Genomic DNA, 20,231 nt, shown 5'->3' on the forward strand with positions numbered 1-20,231 from the left:
TTATTAGTGACTCTGTCTGTCTTCTTGTGCAGCCCACAACTCTGCCGCAAGGGACCATCAACATGAACCAGTGCACGGACGTCATCGATGGGGAGAGCCGCACCGGGCAGAAGTTCTCCTTGTGCATCATGACCCCAGAGGAACACTTCATCAGGGCGGAGAACAAGGAGATAATCAACGGGTAAGTCAGAGCCGGACACCTCATTCAGGAGGATGTTATTGGGCCATGCAACAGTGTTGGAACAGCCATCAGTCACATGGAGCATTTCTGGAGGTACTTTAACCATGTTTGCTTTCCTGCTACCTCCTGACATTGAGGTGCTTAGCTGTATGAGTACATGAGTCTCCTGTTTGCTGTCCAGGGCTTGTGTATATAGGTAGGGTTGTATGGTGTGCGGATGGAGTATAACCGGTGCTCCCGGCCCCTCCATAACACTGGCAGCCGTGTGTGCAGGTGTGCTGGGTCTGCTCCAACTTTTGCTGCCCGCAAGCTGACTACAATGGGTACATTGTGTCTGATGCTTTGTTCTTGGGAGACACCCACAGAGATTAGAAGCTGTACTGTGCCAGCCTGCGCTGCCAGCCACGGCTAGAGTGCACCTCTATCAGTATCCTCACCCACATGTGTGTGCCCACCTCTGTTAAGTGTGCCCGCTTTATACTTGGCTTAACCTGCCCTCCTTACACACCTCTTTGCCCTGAGTTATGTGCCTGAAGGGTCTTCTCCCCTCTTTGTACTGTGCTGTGTGCCCCTTGTGCCTACTTCTAGCGTAATCTCCACCGATGCCTGGTACTACAGCCGTGTCCATCGCCTCTCCTTAATATTGTGCCTGCCTATGGCTCTTGCACCGTGCGCCCATCTTTTCCTCTCCTCCTATCTGCTTTCCCACGACGGCTCCTCTTCTCTTCGCCCCCTCTGCACCTCCCTCGCTCAGGCCCACTTTACTTTCGGTCTTCTGCTCTTTGTTTGAAATGCTTCACCACACATTGTATAAATCCTGCAGATCTTTCCACGGTCGGATGTTCCCATGTCAGTTCTTGGTGCTGTCACTGACTACAGAGGCAGGAAAAGGAGAGCGCACTACTTCTCCACTCTTCTTCCACATTTTCTTCTCCCCTCCTATCCCTCCTCCCACTCTACTTTTGCCGCCCCTCTCCCCTTTACTCTGCTCGAGCCTTGGCCCCCCACGCTGCTCAATCACCCACAAGTCCCTTATTTTCTACTTGGTGGTGGTAGTACAGAACCATGATGGAACCCCTTTCATAGAGACATGTCAGAAGTATTGATCAGTGAGGGTCCTGTTGAGACCTCTGCTGATATCTAGTCTAAGGGTCTGCAACGCTCACCCAACTTCTGTGCCCATTCGGCCACATTTGTTGGTTTTCGGCTGCTTCTGACAGCTGAAGACGTGCCCCATGGAGGTCTATGGAACACAATATACACCTCTTTAAAGCTGAATAGGCAACATTACCTTTTTAGTATTTTATTTTCTCAGTTGTGATCTGTTTTTGTCAGGTGGCTGGAGATGCTGATCGTGTACCCCAAGACCAACAAGCAGAATCAAAAGAAGAAGAGGAAAGTGGAGCCCCCCACTCCACAGGTAAGCCAACAATGGCAGCACTAATCCAGCAATAGTGCATTATTTTTTTATTTTTTTTTTAGTTTTCACTCCTACATTGGATGAGTGATAATTAATAGGTCGCTGGGGCCCCTACCGATCCCGAGAATGGGGGACCCATGTCTTCCCAATTTCACAATCCCATTTCTGTAGTGTAGTGGCAAAGGGGCCACTGGTCATACACGTGAGGCGGCGGCTCCATTCCTTTCAATGGCGCAGACAGATGGGCATTCATCAGCCCCATTGAAATAAATAGAACTGTGCTGCTCCATTCATTTCAATGGGATGGACAGAAATGGCTGAGTGCTGTGCTTGGCTATCTCCGTGTGCTCCGTTGAAAGGAATGAAGCTGCGGCCATGCATGTGCGACCAGCGTCCTGTTCGTCAGGAATGGGTTGTGAACTGTGAAATGGGGGACTTTGAGCTGTTGTGAAATTCTAACTCCCCAGCCAGTGGGGTTTTGCTAGGTGTTGTACTGCTGCCCTTGGGATACCTGTGCTCAGGTAAGTGCGGCCTTGTGTGCAGCCGGGATCTGCTGTGCTAAGGAAACGGTTAGGTAAAGCGTCATCAAAGAACGTGAGCCCATGTCTTCTTCCTGATAACCTGGGTGGGAGACTCGGGAATTCAATCACACCCCCCACCCCCCTCAGAAAAAGTGAAGTCAGTAAGGGGCACCAGGCTCTTACTATACATGGTAACTGGGAACTTCTCTGACTCACCCTGCAGCCTGTTGCCGAGTGGAAGCCCACAGCTAAAGTTGGGTTACGAGTCACGGGTCATATCAGATGCCAACACAGTGCGTGGGATCTACAGTTTCCAATTATTTCCCTTAAAATATACTATGTGAGCTATGAATAGGTTAGTGCAGCATGTTGAATGGGTAGTTTGATTTGATCAACCCAATTGTCTTTCCCTATGGTGAGTCGGACCCTCCGCAGTCAGCTGCCAGGGTAAGCGGGTCTGCCTGATTGGTCTTCATGTAAAGTACAGACACTGTGTACTACAGGGTTAAAGCTGCGCTTAATAGTAAATTTTGTTAATGGGCAAGGGCCCTGAGTTTGAGAGTTCCTCTCTTAATTTAGCATGCCCTAATGAGGTACTTGAGATAAGGTTGTCCTAATCAACCAACCACTAGAGGTGCTGTTCATCTTACAGCTTGACCGTCGTTCCATCCATGTTGGTTTAGGTGATAGAACATCATACTTCGAACGATCGAGGAGATGAAATAAGATTAGTCCTTTATTAATTTGGTCCTTATTCTTGCGTATCTTGGAACCTCAACCCTTTTTCTTGCATCTCAGGAGCCTGGACCAGCCAAAATGGCAGCGACCAGCACAGGGATACCCAATGCAGAAAAGGTCCCGGCTACCAAATCCACGCTCTGGCAGGAAGAAGCGAAAGGCAAAGATGGGCAGGAGAGTGGCAGTAACAGTCCCATCCAGAGTCCAGTCCGCATGCCCTCTTCCCCAAGTGAGCCTGCGCCAGACAGCAAAACTGGTCAGTTTCTTGGAGGTGTCAAGGGCGGTGGGTGTTGGTGTCATCTGTGCGCTGTCGCTACATGCTTCATCAGTCATGGACTCTGTACAGCGCCACTATCTGTACTGTAATAAAGTGTAGTAATGGATTTTTTACATTTTTTTTTTGTGTTTTTCTCTAACCTGCCCCACTCAAGATGGAGGCTTGATGAATGGAGACCGCGTTGACAACGGGCGCAAGACTCGCGTGGAAAGCGGCTATTTTTCATTAGAGAAGACTAAAGACTTGAAATCTGAAGAACAGCCGTTACAGACGCCGCCATCACCATCCACCCCCGATGCGCCCAGCAGGTATAGTGTCCACAATGCATTCGACCAGGAGCAAGATCCCTTTTCTCCCCCAGGTAACGGGCACTGCCAGCCTCTGGAACCTCCTATCAATCATGGAACACAAACTACCCTTCTTCATGTTGCCAACCGGGATTACGTCATCCTGGCTGATGTACCCCGAGCTCGCAGGATCACTCACAGGGAGGTTTTCCAGGTAGAGAGGAGGCGACTGGAACAGAAAACCCGGGCGCGGAGCCCAGGCAGGGAAGAAGTGGCACGGCTGTTTGGCCAGCAGAGGAGGTGAGTTCTCATGCAGATTTTTTTTTATAAGTTAATGCAATTGTTAGACTTTTTGGGGACTGAACTCTAGGCAGGGTCTTTGGGTGGGAGGGTTGCACAAACAACAAGATGCCTGCACAGCTGTTTTTTTTTTTTTTTTGTTGCCTTTTTAGAATTGCTTCTGAAATTTATGCAGATTTTTTAGGGATTTTGAGGGGATTAGCAGTGACCCTATTGTTAGCTAAGGAGGGGGGGGGGGGCATTTTTGCCTATTAACCCAACGTTTGCCAATGTATTTCCTTCTTTCATGCTATCTTAGAGTGCAAAATTTTTATTTGATGAAGTTAATTACATTGGAGAATAGTCAACCCACCAGCTTTTATAGATCTGACTTACTGTTGGGCGGATTTGTACGATCTTGCTCTAATACTTGATTTATTCACAACCAGCTCACGATCAGGTAGGGCGGGTCCTAAGCGGCCATTCTGCCAGTACTGTACTGGCTGGGACTTCCTCTCCCACACTTCCCATGCTGCCTTGCACAGCCTTACTCCAGTCAGCTCTGAGCCCGCATCTAAATGTCTGCACTTCTGTAGCAAGTCGTAACTAGCAATGTCCTCGTGTCCCTGTTACTAGAAAAGTTAAGCGCCTTGTGGAAGGGAGACCCCTAGTGGCAGGAATTTCAAAGTAGATTTTTAGAACTAAAACTAAACCTCTTGAATGCAAGTATATTACAAGATTGATTGATGCACACATGGGCTATTAGAGAAGCAGAAGTTAAAACGGAGCATTTAGTGTCTATTTAATTTTTGGAGTAAGTTCACACATGGCCGTTTTGTTGAAGAAATCGGTTACCCTTAAGTAAATGGGTTGTTTTTTGTGGCTAGCACTTGACAAGATGATTGGGACAGTTGAAGAAACTTCAGCAACAAATCTGCCACAGGTGAAATCACCTTTCATATGCCCTACGCGAGCGAAAGGGTCTCGCCACTCATGATGGCCGCCACGTCTCCCACTAGAAGTGACCGGATGGAGGGAGGCATAGCTCTGAGTCTCCGAACCCTTAGGCTTCATTATGACTCCAGAGACACACTAAGGAGCGTTGCAGGAGAGGCTTTCACTATTCCCAAAGAGCAGCTCATAGTAGATAGGGGTTGGTTTTATGGGACGTATGATCAATGTATGTCTATATGTTCCATGGTTTTCCTGCAGTGTTCTCACAACACAGTCATCACTCTAAGCTGTTTCTGGGGAAATGCTGCTCTTGTAGGGATTGCAACTACCCATCACCCCAGTCCTGAGCATTATCCATACATCGGGCACAACCAACCTGATGAGTGAACCGAAACATTTAAACTTTACTAAAAGTTCAGTTCAGCCCGAACCTCAGGTGGTTCGTCTCGGCCAAACCCCCCAAAAAATGTAAAAAAAAATATTTATATTTTTTCTTTTTCTTCAACTTCTTTGCATTAAAAATGCCTTCAAAGTACTTCGATCCACTCCTAGATGATATAAGGCTGCTGTACAAGGCTTTTATGGCTCTCGGATAAGAGTTAGAACCAGTTTTAGGGGGTTTTGTGAAGGTTTGGTTCGAATTAGTTTGAACCAAACCAAGCTTCTTGCCCTAACTGAACTTTTTGTTAAGTCCACTCATCACGGTTTAGCAGAAAACTGCAATTGTAACAAGGGACTGATAGGTTCCAATCCCTCCAACAGCCACGTTTTTCCAGAAGGTGGATGAAAATAGGAGGTAAAGATCTGCTTGTAGAACGTTACTCATGTATTCCTATAGACGGAAAGGTTTATGAACGCTCACAGCAAAGGCAGAAACAGGGAAGATATATATTCACGTTGTGTATGTCTGCATTCTGTGACCAGTGCAACCTTAGTGGTTGTGTGACTACAACTGCCAGCATGCCCTGATAACCCCATGCTGGGAGTTGTCACAACTGCTGGAGACCACCGCTATCTGTACACATACACCTGACTTGCTGATGAGTCCGGTATCCGTTCGTCTGAGGTTGGCCCATCCACAATCTGCCATTACTACCAACCCACTAACTCCTCCTCCTGCGCCGTACTAACCCACTAACTCCTCCTCCTGCGCCGTACTAACCCACTGACTCCTCCTCCTGCGCCGTACTAACTCACTGACTCCTCCTCCTGCGCCGTACTAACCCACTGACTCCTCCTCCTGCGCCGTACTAACCCACTGACTCCTCCTCCTGCGCCGTACTAACCCACTGACTCCTCCTCCTGCGCCGTACTAACCCACTGACTCCTCCTCCTGCGCCGTACTAACCCACTGACTCCTCCTCCTGCGCCGTACTAACTCACTGACTCCTCCTCCTGCGCCGTACTAACCCACTGACTCCTCCTCCTGCGCCGTACTAACCCACTGACTCCTCCTCCTGCGCCGTACTAACCCACTGACTCCTCCTCCTGCGCCGTACTAACTCATAGATAAACGTTTCCCATGCTCCAGTCTAACAAGCGCTCACCCAGTGCCGGCTGTCGGAAGGTATGGTCGGCTTCCCAGGTGCTGAGGGTCCGCAGGTCTTGGCTCGCTCCTCCTGCAGCCATCTGCAAAGAACACATGTTTTCTGAAGTTGAGCTATTGCTTGCCAGGAAGAGTTTAGTTCACGATCTGCTCAGATATATTGCTACGGTTGGAACCGTTTCCTGTCAAGTCGGTGCAGCTAAATATTTCCATATAATATGGCCATTAAAGGGGTATTCCCATCTGGACTTGTATGACCTATCCATAGGAAATGCCATAAGTCTTAAAGATGCTGTTTCCACCTTTTGGGACCTACCGTGTTTCCCCGAGAATAAGACAGTGTCTTATATTAATTTTTGTTCAAAAACCTTTAACTTTTTTACATGTATAGCTGCCTGGACACTATTTCAATTGACTTTTTTTAATTAACTGTTAGCAGGGCTTAATTTTGGAGTAGGGCTTATATTTCAAGCATCCTCAAAAAGCCTGAAAAATCATTTTGCATCCTCAAACATTCTGAAAAATCACGCTATGTCTTCTTTTCAGGGAAACAGGGTATTATCTGTTGCAAGAACAGGGTTTGAGCATTGCCGTACCTGCTTCACTCCTATTGAAATCAATGGGGGCAATGCCTCCTATTATACTCCTGGCTCTGACCCCAGATGACAATGTCCGGTCCCTCTGCACTGACAGCGGTACGGACGATCAGCTGATAGGTGGGGATCCCGAGTGGCAGAGCCCCACGATCAACTATTGATGAGCTATCCTGTGGAGCTGTCGGTCCATGGTTCTCTTTAAAGCCTCTGTCCCCAGTCATATTACGAGGCCTGTTAAAAGGTCCGACATTGACTTTAAGGGAAGCTACCTTCCAGTAGGTGGCGCTGCAAAGACTTTATACCATCTCATATTTGCATACCAAATTTCCCAGAGGAGCATTATATGTACAAGTCTACTGACGCCTACTTGGCGCTCTCCACAAGGAGAGACTATACCCCACTCAACGGTCTGTGACCGTGCAACTGAATTCCCAGCCGCATGGCGATTACGTGATGCTCTTCCTCTTCTAAGCCGGCAGTGCTGGGTTTAGTAGTCCTTTGGTTCCTATCCTGCAGTCTTCTCGTGTTATGATCATATATGGATCCTATAGAGTGACTCTCCAAGAGGAAGCAGCCGCAGGCGATCGCCTGCTTCTCTTAGTACTCTCAGACAGCCTGGGAGGCCGAGCAGAGCTATTTAGGACACGGCATTGTCCTTCAGCGCCAGATCATGTGTGTTAAATGGGGGAGGCGGGGGGGCCGCGGGCCGTCACAGCAAGGTCGCCAATTATCTGGGCCTTCCTGCAATATGATGTTACGCAGCCTGTAGGGAGGGACTACAAGTCTGAGCAGATCTTGCACTAGAACGCTGTAGCAGGTCACCTGACCCCACACGTCTTATGGACCACTTGTGTCCCCTCCACATTTCTGCATGGCTTCCTTTTGTTTTTGCTGCTTTACTTGTTTTATGCCTTTTCAGTGCCAAAGCCGTAATAGCTGAAAAAAACATTAAATATGACAGTTAAACGAGTTGTCCGGGACCTTTGCATTTTCTCTGTTTATGATTTTGGGGGTCTGTCCTTCGGGACCCCCCGCTAGTCAGCTGATTTCTGGCACTGCTGTCACTACGATTAGTGCACAGGGCCGATCACACTGACTATAGCGCAGTGGCCCGGGTTGTACTGCAAGCACTGCTCCTATTGCATTCAGTGGGAGCTGTGCCTGCAATACCAATCTGGGCCACTGCGCTATGGTCGGTGCAGTCTGCTTCCTGCGCTGTCTGCAGTGACAGTGGTCCCGGGAATCCTCTGATTGGGGGGCATACTAAGCAGCAGAAACTGCTGATGATCTATTGATCCCTATTCTGAGGATAGTTCATCAAGAGGAAAAATCTAAAGTCTCAACTAGAAGCGAGCGAGCACGCTCAGAGAAATCAGTTACTCGAGCGAGCATCGCTCTTAAGTAACTGCTTACTGGTCCGAGCAGGCTCGCTCATCTCTAGTCTCAACCCCTTTAGGACCAGCATAAAATCCCCATAAATATGGGACCCTATGCAGGTCTGCCAATTCGCAGCACTGATGTTTAATGGGTCGCAGATCCATTTCTCCATCTACTACTGACTCTGAAAAGGTTTCTCTTTGTGTGTGCTTCAGTCGTCCCCGCAGTGTCAGCTCTGCGCAGCGTTGGCCGCCGTCCTGCGTGCCAAGCCATCGGTGACCTTCACCAAGCAGCATGCATGCTATCTGTGGTGACTAGATTTTGCTCCTGGCAATCAAATGACTTCAGACTTCTGAAGCTCCACTAGCAAAATGACATCTGAAGAGTCGCCATGGGCTGCAGAGTAATAGACGGTTCTGGCTGCACGGTGGCGGCTGCGCTGCTGGCGGCTGTACGCTCAGATCGCATGTCTGCTTTTGGATGCCAATTTATATGTAGTATAATTTTACATAAGACGTTGAGTCCCTATGTATTTTGTTTGCGTTCTGAGTTACAGACAGCATTGTACTCCAGAGCTGCAGTCACAATTCTGCTGAATTCTATGAGAAGCAATCAATAGACTTTTAACAAACTGAATCCTAATAGTTTATCTGAACTTTTTTTGATGTAGGAGGACAGATTTCCTTTATTGAATGACTTTATAGTTTCTGGAATAGTGATGAAGCTTCCCAGAATGCAAATCACAAGAGTAAGCTCAGTGCAGAAACTGAACAAGCAGGAAGTGCGGATAGATTTCAACTCTGATGCCTGCAGGCTTAAAATGGAAGCTCTTGATTATGATACAAATTAAATCTGGATCAGTACAAGACACTTCAATGTATGTACACAGTGACCCCACCAGCAGAATAGTGAGTGCAGCTCTGGGGTATAATACAGGATGTAACTCAGGATCAGTACAGGATAAGTAATGTATGTACACAGTGACTCCAGCAGCAGAATAGTGAGTGCAGCTCTGGAGTATAATACAGGATGTAACTCAGGATCAGTACAGGATAAGTAATGTATGTACACAGTGACTCCACCAGCAGAATAGTGAGTGCAGCTCTGGAGTATAATACAGGATGTAACTCAGGATCAGTACAGGATAAGTATTGTATGTACACAGTGACTCCACCAGCAGAATAGTGAGTGCAGCTCTGGGGTATAATACAGGATGTAACTCAGGATCAGTACAGGATAAGTAATGCATGTACACAGTGACTCCACCAGCAGAATAGTGAGTTCAGCTCTGGAGTATAATACAGGATGTAGCTCAGGAGCACTACAGGATAAGTAATGTATGTACACAGTGACTCCACCAGCAGAATAGTGAGTTCAGCTCTGGAGTATAATACAGGATGTAGCTCAGGAGCACTACAGGATAAGTAATGTATGTACACAGTGACTCCACCAGCAGAATAGTGAGCGCAGCTCTGGAGTATAATACAGGATGTAACTCAGGAGCAGTACAGGATAAGTAATGTATGTACACAGTGACTCCACCAGCAGAATAGTGAGTGCAGCTCTGGAGTATAATACTGGATATAACACAGGATCAGTACAGGATAAGTAATGTATGTACACAGTGACTCCACCAGCAGAATAGTGAGTGCATCTCTGGAGTATAATACAGGATGTAACTCAGGATCAGTACAGGATAAGTAATGTATGTACACAGTGACTCCACCAGCAGAATAGTGAGTGCAGCTCTGGAGTATAATACAGGATGTGACTCAGGAGCAGTACAGGATAAGTAATGTATGTACACAGTGACTCCACCAGCAGAATAGTGAGTACAGCTCTGCAGTATAATACAGGATGTAACTCAGGAGCAGTACAGGATAAGTAATGTATGTACACAGTGACTCCACCAGCAGAATAGTGAGTACAGCTCTGGAGTATAATACAGGATGTAGCTCAGGAGCACTACAGGATAAGTAATGTATGTACACAGTGACTCCACCAGCAGAATAGTGAGTACAGCTCTGGAGTATAATACAGGATGTAACTCAGGAGCAGTACAGGATAAGTAATGTATGTACACAGTGACTCCACCAGCAGAATAGTGAGTACAGCTCTGCAGTATAATACAGGATGTAACTCAGGATCAGTATAGGATAAGTAATGTATGTACACAGTGACTCCACCAGCAGAATAGTGAGTGCATCTCTGGAGTATAATACAGGATGTAACTCAGGATCAGTACAGGATAAATAATGTATGTACACAGTGACTCCACCAGCAGAATAGTGAGTGCAGCTCTGGAGTATAATACAGGATGTGACTCAGGAGCAGTACAGGATAAGTAATGTATGTACACAGTGACTCCACCAGCAGAATAGTGAGTGCAGCTCTGGAGTATAATACAGGATGTAACTATGAATCAGTAATGTATATGCACAGGGAATCAATGTCTTATGTAGATTAATTCCCTATGTAAGCTATAACCTTGAACCTAAAGGGAATTGTCCAGATTTAAGCTTTTGCTAGCCTATCATCAGTAGTATATCTGTGGAGGTCTACCTCCTGGTTCTCCTAGCCATTCGCTGTGTATTGGGCTTCCTGCCCGCAGCTGGTTTATGAAGTGAATGGGCATGGTGTGTACTACCAAGCTGGCCTACGGTACTGGGATTAGAGTTGTCTGCTTCCGACACAAATCCTCTTCGGTGCACCAGCCCTGCACACAGCTGATTACCGGGAGTCCCTGGACGGCGGACCTCAGTGATCCACTATTGATGGCCCATCCTGAGAGTAGAGCATTAATGGTTTAAAGCCGGACAACCCCTTTAAAGGCCCAAATGCTTTAATAAGCCCTGGACTCAAATCTTTCAGCAAGACAGGTGATTACCATGTGCCGCCTGCCTATAAACATACGTGTATAATGAGCGCACTCCGTGTCCAGACTAATGACCATCTCTGCCGATAACACCATTAGACATGTTTTGATTGATGATGATGATTCTGCATTCATAACCTTAATATTGATTGCTCTGATAATTGATGATGTTGATTTGACGCCTCCTTGTTTGTATTCGTCCACACTCACTTTCCAGCCTTGTTCTATTTCCAGGTCTTATTGCTCTCCACCTCCTCCTCCTGCTGTGCTGCTGTGCGAGATGGCCATCTTTCTGAGCCCGCTTCGCTGCCATCTCGTCTTAGTGTCCGTGTTTGAGACGAGAGATGGGACTATTTTCTGTCTCCCTAGGAAAAACAAACCAGTCTGTTTTTTCCTCCCTCCCCTCCTTCCAAAAATCTGCTGTCTCTGTTTTTTTACTGACTTGCTCAGATTTTTTTGTAACTTCTTTGGCTGCCTGGGAAGGCCGGTGCCGAGTTACTCAAATTAAAGGAAAATAGTGCCTTTGTCATTATGTTGCCATTGGGAATGATGTTGGCAGTAATAAAAAGGCTTCTGTCTAATTCATGGTGCAAACAGTGTGTTTCATAACTCATAGCAACCAGATATTTGGCGCAGTCCTCTCCGATTCGCCGTGGCCGTTTTGATCATTTTTTCCCTTGTCCTGAAGGCAGAGGTAGCGCTACTGGCCCTTTAACATGGAACGATCTTAAAAAAAGGTTCCTTCCCAATCACTGGCCTTTTAAAAATCCCAGCGACTAGTCAACATATGTGCAAACGCTCATTTGTCAGCGGACCGCGTCTTTTATCCTCGTGTACTTGTTGGCAGCACATCTAAACGGGAGATGTGCCGCCTACAGTCGTGGAAATAAATGGACGCTCAAATGATTATAAGTTATGGACGATCATTCATATCTGAAGATTTCTGAGTGTTAAAAGTAGCTTGTCACCACCTATGCGCAGCAGAAAATACGTAATGGTGCGCACTGGCCAGGTTGTGAGGAGTTTGGGGATGTAGTTCTAGACCCGTTCCTGTACTGTTACCTGGGGAAGTTTGTGCTAGCGGACTAGTGCACTTCCGTAGGGCACAGGGTATATGTGTACCGCCTGCGGAGAGGAGTCTGCTGGTGACTACACCGGAGCGGGTGAGTATAAAAACTTCATCTCCTCCGTACCTGCCGGATGAGAACCATAACTTTAGTTTATAGCTCATAGGTGGTGACAGGTTCCCTTGTCACCAGCTGTCATGAGGACTAATTAACTTACTATACGGTTGATCAGCACTCATTACGGGCTTTTTATCTGCTCATGTAAAAGTACCTTTCCTTAAGGACCGTTTACAGAGGCAGATTTTCGGGCATGAATATTTGATTACCCAAAAATCGGCATTTCTGATTGGGCTGCAGATCACCCAATGAACGAGCAGCCGCTCCTAATCTGGGTGACGAGCGCTGGTCTCATTCATCAGCACTCGACATCTACAGCAAATTCAATGACCCTTAGGTGGAATCTGGAATCCGCAAATCGAGCTGCCCATAGGGAAACCTGGGCGTCTGCAAATGAAATGAAGCATATAGATGTGATTTGCGGACCTTTATGGTCCGGAAAAAAAATTGCAGCATGCTCCATTTCAGTGCGGAATTGAAGTCAATGGAAGCCATCCAATCCACGGCCCAACCGCAACTGAATTGCTGCGGGAAAGCAGGAGTTTTAAAAAAAAAAAAAAAACCACTGCGCATGGGCGGCGGCGCGCCGACTGGCGCCTCTGCACACATCTGCAGTGGAAAGAATGAAGACCCACCTTGTCCTCAGCCGCAGGAGAGGTTGGATGCCGCAGCAGGCTCCCGCATGCAGGATACGATCCACTTGTGGTGGCTTCAAACTGGAAAAAGCGTTTTTGCGCGTGCCTCAGCCTAATGAATTTGCGCTGTAAATGAGGCACTTTTGTGCATTTTACTATACTTTTTTGGGCACCTGGGTGCAGGTAACCCCCCTCTCCCCCTCCCAATTTAAATGGTTTTTTAGCCTCAGTCCCTGGTGTGCTCTTTTCCAGCATAGTTACAGTCCTTCACGCATTCCGTTACACATTTGCGCACCCCCCATAACGGCAAAAACGTGCGCAAATATGCCCATGTGAAGGAGCCCTGAAGGGGCCTTTTACACGGAATGATGGCGAGTGCTTAAGTGATAATTGCTGCTGTGCTTTCCCACAGAAAGGATGATCGCTCCGTGAATGGAGGTGAAGCAGGACAGAGATCTCTTCCCCCCCCGCCTGCCTCCATTCACAGCGACCAGGCAGTTGTTTATAGATGAATGATGACCTGTTTACGTGGGCCGATCGTAGTCTGATTTATTTAATGCCAACTGAATAAAGAATGATAAGCAAATGAATTATCATTCATCGTCCAGTCTCTGGCAGCAAATACTGAACAATATTATTCCAATTCCCTCAATCCGTCTAGAATCTTCACGATGATCGTTTCATGTAAAAGGGCCCTTAGGCTGCTAGTACGTACACAAGTGATGATAACGCTCATGTAGTAGCGCTAATTGCCAAGCTGCACTTGCTGGTTCAGCCCGGCAATTGTCAGGTAACTGAGCGGCAGCCGCTGACGCTTGTGTAATCGCAGCTTTAGATCTGATTAATTCCAGATCCCTTGTAACAAGATGCTAGACACCTTAGGAGTCTGCTGGGAGTTGTAGTTTCACATGTAGAGACCGCTGCTGAGCAGTAAAATTGGCCAAAGCCCTGAGACTTTCCTAGGTGGTCTCCACCTAGATTGTCAGGACCCACCAAGAAGAACCTAATGAGTGGAGATGGGAACTGGACAAACAAGGTCTTCACCTGTCAGATCTTGTGCCTCCTCCCTAGATAAGTGGTGTGAAAGCCCCTGATCTCCTCCATGCGTAGAGGTAACTGTTGGACAGATATGTATGTGCCATGCGTTATGGAACACGCTGTCTTCTAAGTGACGGTGAACCGTGTTGGATTTATTACAGATTTCTCATGTTTGTAAATATGAAATCAGAAGGAAAAGACCAAAGTGTTCTGCTGTAGGTATAGACGGCTGATTGCCCCTGCGGTACGCCGCGGATCCACGCCCAATCGGCCCTTTCATGTGTGGGATCTTCACCAAAAGTGACGTCACTACTGCTTTTTCACATAACGTTTTCAAATGTACATGCAGAAAGATGCGGAAACTGCGTGAAATCCACATCAGATCCGCTGTGTGACCACATACTAAACATCGGGGTCATCCAATCCACACAATCTGCTCCCCAGTTGCAATAGTGCCAACTTCCTATGGAGAAAATAAGGCTTCGATTTAATGCTCCTTGCTGATGGTTTCCTCCATAGAATGATTTTCTAGTTTTAAGCGTCCGTCTAGCAAGAGCAAAGACATTCTGACAGACTATACAAATTCTTATGTTTTGGCCCAAAGAGTAGCTTAGTATTCAGGTGTTTCCGACCCATTAAGAAGTTTAGTGTGCTCTGTGCCCGCCCCAGGCTTACAGGCTCTGCGTCACTGTCACAGTATGGTTGCTACATAGTAGCAACTGGTGGCATCTACAGGACACGTGCTACAAATCAGGAGTCAGGCTCCGCCTCCTGCTTTACGGAAAGTAGTCATGTGACCACAAAGTGCTGCCCAGGGTGGGAAATGACTTTAATAATGCAAAAGCAGGATTGATGCAAGGGGCACAGCCGGATGTTAAAGTGTTAATACTGGCACATAAGGATACAAGAGACGGACCGCGCGGACTAGAATGGCGCACCAAATCTAAACCTAGTCATAAAGCAAAAACTCCATTAATTAGATCAGATGCATAAGACAAGCCCACCCACAAAAAACATTTAAAACCATGTCCACACACAGATGGCTGCCCTGATGAGCCGTCCCTCCCTCTCTCCCCCATACCTCCTATAACATTAGTAAAGCAAGGGGCTGGGTGATACAAACTGCGCTGCCAGCCGTGAAAATGTACCATGGGGAGTAATAAGATGTTCATGTTGGCATAATGCCAGATCTAATTGGCACATATGGCAACCGGTGACCCCAAGACCCCACGTCACAGACCAAGGAGGGGAGGGCACGAGTCCCCCTGCTGGTCATCGGCTCATACACTGGTTTCCTCAAGGCTGTTTTGTAAGGACGCATTCACACGGGCGATTGTCATGCAGAAGATCAGACCCGTTGCCATACGGTCAGATGTTGCGCGTGAAAATGACCAGTTGGTTCCAATGATGCAGTCCACGTGAGCGCCCTTTATCTCGGATGGGTAGTCTGAAATGCAAATAATCGCAGCATATCCTATTTTTGGGTGATTCTTCGCCATTATTTCCTTTGGGAGGCTGAAAAAAAAAATGGCACTTGCATCACTTCTTACCATTAACTAGCTTCCGCTCATGCATGTTTTTTACGTGTTGCAGCGATGCGTTGTAATTGCAGGCAGAAATCGCAGATTTAGCGGTGAGATGTGTGTCTTGGTTTCTCGGACAGGGATTGCGCACTCCTATAATTATGCACCTTAGGCGGAGCTAAAGTTAGATCGTTTGTCATTTCCATTTTCCTATATTAAAGCCCAGTCTCTCTCGGTGTCCTACGGGGATGTCCTCAGTAGAACGCTGTGTGATGGCTGGAGTTCCCCTTTAAGTGTCTAAGAATCCCCGATGTTGTGCAGTCATCGCAGGGACTAGGTGGTCCGATCTCATTCCCATTACCTCCGGACGTAGCCCTCCCCACCATGCTGGTCCGCTCCCGTGTTGTGCCACCGCTGCTCTCTGGTAAGGCCCAGCGCTCTCCCGCAGGGACTTCACTCCGGAGTCCAAGAGCCGACGAGGATTTAATGCTCAGAACTGTGCAAGATCAAGACGCTTCATTAGCAGAGCCTTGTGATCTCGTTAACTGGGGACCATTGCCAACCGCCTCCGGGAGCGCCACCCAGCACAGCCCAGTTATGTTCACTGTAGGACTTGGCACCAGCTTGCTCAAGTCACATATTTCTTTATGTTCATGTCCAATTTTCTAGGAATTTTTTTTAAAAAAAATCCTAATTTGGGAGGTAATTAAAGGAACAGTCACAAGACTTCTCGGCTCTTTTGATTTAAGTTTTTTGTTAATCCTTAATAAAAAAAAAAACACTCCTTGACCTGTTTGGCCTCCGATCACAATGTAGGAAGTTACAGCAGACCACTTTGTCTTTTCCTCTGGAAGCTTTCATATGGGGAGGCGCGGGTTGGTGTTACACACTTTGATGACCCTCACACCATCTGTATGTCTGGTGGAGGTGGGCATTTTGTGGGCGGAGCTATAATGGTGAGAAGATAGCCGGTTGCTTAATGCAAGGCTTTTCTACTTTTGTCAAGTTCTCTTACGTTCTCTTGTTTATATCGGTTTCTGGGAAAGCTGGATGACCATCAATGTGGCTGCTAAGGCAGCGGTTGTCCCAGCTTTCTCAGAGTCCTGAAGAGCAAATATGTGATGGGCTTACCACCTTTGTGGGAGCTGTGATGTCAACTATAGCCATTGCAATCAGTGCGTTCTATGCACTCCGTATTGCCCATGTGAACGAGCCCCTTGAGACGGGTACTCTTAATAACCCAACAGAAGAGGACAACTTGAGCCTGACACGATGGCTTCCCCCACTGTGTGCAGGCCGTCACTTCTACAGATCCCTTAATGTCGATGTGCATTACACGATGATGATTGAACTGCGATCTGTAACGCCAAGTACGGGTGACGGATAATTACTGATGGGTTAGGTTTGTAAATGCAAGCAACGCCGTGGTGAAGGCCGGTTCCATCCACCAATCCCAACCCAAACCGTAGCTCTGTGCGAGCCACGATGGCCGTCTGACTATGTATAGATGAATGGTCTGCTCTCCAGCCCAATGCACTCTAATTAGACCTTCACTATACAAGATCCGGGCAATGTCTATTATCCAGGATCGCCTGAGATCTCTCAAACAATATAGCTTGATAGGAACCCTAATGGATGGGGGTAAACAGTCTTTATATGGCATTGCTTATGTTTACGGCCTCAAGGGAAGCCTTAGCTAGTTTTAATCTAGCGCACCTGTTACTGAATATATAGATTATTTTTTTCTTTATATCTACGTTGATTTTTTAGCTCCTCTCGTTTTTTTCTCCCTCTTCTCTCAGGCGTTCTCTGGTCATTGAGAAGTTTGAAGCTTTGGACATTGAGAAGGCAGAACACATGGAGACAAGCTGTTCCTCCATCCCAAGCAATGAGGCTCGGCAGGGCCGCAGTGAGAAGCGCACCTTTCCAAGGAAAAGGGTGAGGAACATTAGAATTGGGGATTTTAGTGAACAAGGGAAAGTTGCTTCTCATTTGGTGGACGGGTGTTTCTTACAGGATAAATGGGATCAATTGGATGGACATGTTTGTTTGTTTTTTAACCTCTTAACGCCATAGGACATACTGTTACGTCCTGCAGCGTTGGGGTATGTAAGCAGAGAGATCACGTGGCGATCTCTCCATATAATGTGGGCACTGTTTCTTTCAGCCGCTGCCTGTCTGCAACAGCTCCAATAAGCGGCTCATCGAAGCTTTTAACCTTTTCAAATGCAGCTGTCGGTTCTGACGGCGGCATTTCAATTCCCCGGCCGATGTCCCGTGGGCCCCCGCCTCCCCAGCGTGATGAGATTGCGGGTTGCTGTGTGGGTGTCATTGCATCCAGGGGCCTTCTAAAAGGCCCCAGAACTGTTATAGTAGAATGCCTATCAAGCCATACCCTTGGGGTGGCTTGATAGAATGCCTGTTCAATCGCAGTATGATGGCATACTATGACATTACATCATACTACAGGAGCAATCAAAGCACTGCATGTTCATTTTGCCTTTGGGGGCTAGAAAAAAAAATAAAGTAAAAATAAGTTTAAAAAAGTTTTACAAATTATGTAAAAAAAAAACAAAATAAATTGTAATAAATGAATCTAAATACGAAAACAAAAATACATATTTGTTATCGCTGCGTCCATAAAAGTTCTACCTATCAAAGTAACGCATTATTTACCCCGCACGGTGAACGTCGTCCAGGGAAAAAAAACACCGCCAGAATTCTTCTTTTTTTGGGGCATGCCATCTCCAAGAAAAAAAAAATGTAATAAAAAGCGATTTAAAAAGTCGTATGTACTCCAGAGTGGTAACAACAGAAACTACAGGACGTCCCACAAAAACCAGCCCTCGCACAGCTATGTTGTAGTCACCGTACTGACCCACAGAGTCAAGTTATCAGGTCATTTTTGTTGCAGTCTGTACGCCGTAGAAACCAGACGCACCCAAAGATGGCGGAATTTAGTTTTTTTCCCCCCATTTCACTCCATTTAGACTTTTTAAAGATCTTCAGTACATTACATGGTGTATTAAAAAGTACCATTAAAAAATACAACTCGTCCCCCCCCCCCAAAAAAAACCTCAGACAGATAAATAAGAGTTATGATTTTTTAAAAGGGGGAGGAAAAACTAAAAATTAGGTGGGGGGGCATGTCTTTAAGGGGTTAAGCTCTTTCCCCTTGGACGTGTGGTCATCCAACTGCAGTCCAGAAGTGATTTCCTTGCTCTCCCAGTATCTTCCACAGCCTATGAGTTGAGGTTGGCTTGGCGGGTGCAGCTTATGGCTCTTGTTCCAGGCATACTCCACCTGTAGGGCGGTGTAACTGTGACACTTTCCAGATTTGCCTTTTTTACTTTTCTGCCCGGCTTCTTACTTCATTCTGCAGACTTACCTTTGCTTTGTATCCCTCTCATTAGGATGATGCAGGGGGCGCCTCTATTCCTGATGTTTCAGCTTCCCCTATTTCACCGTACCGAAGGGCAAAGTCCTTGGATCGCCGGTCCACAGAATCCTCGATGACGGTGAGTGAACACACTGGGGGAGATTTATGAAACTTGTCTCAAATGAAAACGGTTCTTGTTGCCCAAAGCAACCAATCACAACTCTGCTTTCATTCCATACTTTGCCTTTGAAAAATGAAAGCTGCTCCGTGATTGGCTGCTGTGGGCAAGAGAACGTTTTCATTTTAGACTGTTTTATAAATCTTCCCCACAGTTCCTATGCAGCGTTACCGTCTCATACATACCTCCTCCTCCGTCGGTGCGTGACCATCTCATTGTCTCGGCTCCTACAGAAAGTTTGAGCACAGCTGTTCTCCATCTGTCACATGGACTTCTAGTCTTGTCATCCGATGGAGTCCTTGCTAGAAGGGGCTCTTTGTTCCATAAGTGTTTTCTTATATAAAGATATCTTGGGCACGTCTGGCTCGTATAGTCAAGACTCGCAAATAGCTGCACTCATGAGGCGCCCATCCAAACGTCTGTGCATTTCAGTCCTGCTGCTATTTAAATAAGACCCTAATTCAGCCCCGAACCTTGCTGACAGGGTCATTGGTTGGTGAAAAGAATCCTTTTTTTAATTTGGCAGATTCCCCTCGCCCCCCTACCCTCTCCCATTTAAATCTTCAATTTCTAAATGTATTTTGGTATCCTTGGGAATTGGAGGGTTATTCTAAGGTCCTAGTCACATGACCGCCCTATATATTTAAAAAGCGGAGGTGATACTCAGCCACGGAGTACCCGAGTGGACCGTAGTCATGAAACTGGTAGGAAGAGAGCAGGTTGGTAGTCTCTGATACTCTCGGGGCACCCAGCATGAAGACCATGGCTGTAGTGCTGCACCCATAAAAGCCTTCATGCCATGACTTTCCAGATCACTTGCTTGTTTGAAGCTTTTTAGGTACTTGTATTAACAAAACACCAAATGCACCTGGAATAGTAACTTCCATCTTGTCTTTCTGCAGCCTGATCTCTTAAACTTCAAGAAGGGCTGGTTGACCAAGCAGTATCAGGACGGACAGGTGAGCTGTGACCACGTGAGCGCCGCTGGGACTAGAATAGCTATGTAGTCATCAGCTGAATGCGGTTTCATTGGGGAGATATAAGTGGCTGCCGGGCACAGGTGGTGGCATTAGTGCTAGCTGCCAGGCTGGACATGCCATGCCTTGACACTTAGCTGGACACTGCAATTGTGGGAGAGCACAACACCTTTTACCAGGGAAGGGAATTTTGGGGAGAACAGCCCAAAATGTGCTGCATTGTCAAGTATTACTACTGCAGCACTTGAGTTGGCAATGTAACTAAA

General features: G+C 46.9%; 1 protein-coding gene across 4 annotated transcripts in view; it reads left to right on the plus strand.

Annotated features, from left to right (window-relative positions):
- MPRIP (myosin phosphatase Rho interacting protein) overlaps positions 1-20,231 on the plus strand; it is a 117,523-nt gene that overhangs the window by 58,951 nt on the left and 38,341 nt on the right. For 2 of the 4 annotated variants that reach the window (XM_066576700.1, XM_066576699.1), the window contains exons 4-10: positions 33-181; positions 1,517-1,601; positions 2,921-3,116; positions 3,292-3,724; positions 17,234-17,369; positions 18,845-18,949; positions 19,891-19,947. In XM_066576700.1, the coding sequence (XP_066432797.1) occupies positions 33-181; positions 1,517-1,601; positions 2,921-3,116; positions 3,292-3,724; positions 17,234-17,369; positions 18,845-18,949; positions 19,891-19,947 (1,161 nt within the window). The remainder of the gene's footprint in view (positions 1-32; positions 182-1,516; positions 1,602-2,920; positions 3,117-3,291; positions 3,725-17,233; positions 17,370-18,844; positions 18,950-19,890; positions 19,948-20,231) is intronic. The other 2 variants (XM_066576702.1, XM_066576701.1) reach the window with 1 other exon arrangement.

This window comes from Eleutherodactylus coqui, chromosome 8, assembly GCF_035609145.1.
Source record: "Eleutherodactylus coqui strain aEleCoq1 chromosome 8, aEleCoq1.hap1, whole genome shotgun sequence".
NCBI classification, from domain to species: domain Eukaryota; kingdom Metazoa; phylum Chordata; class Amphibia; order Anura; family Eleutherodactylidae; genus Eleutherodactylus; species Eleutherodactylus coqui.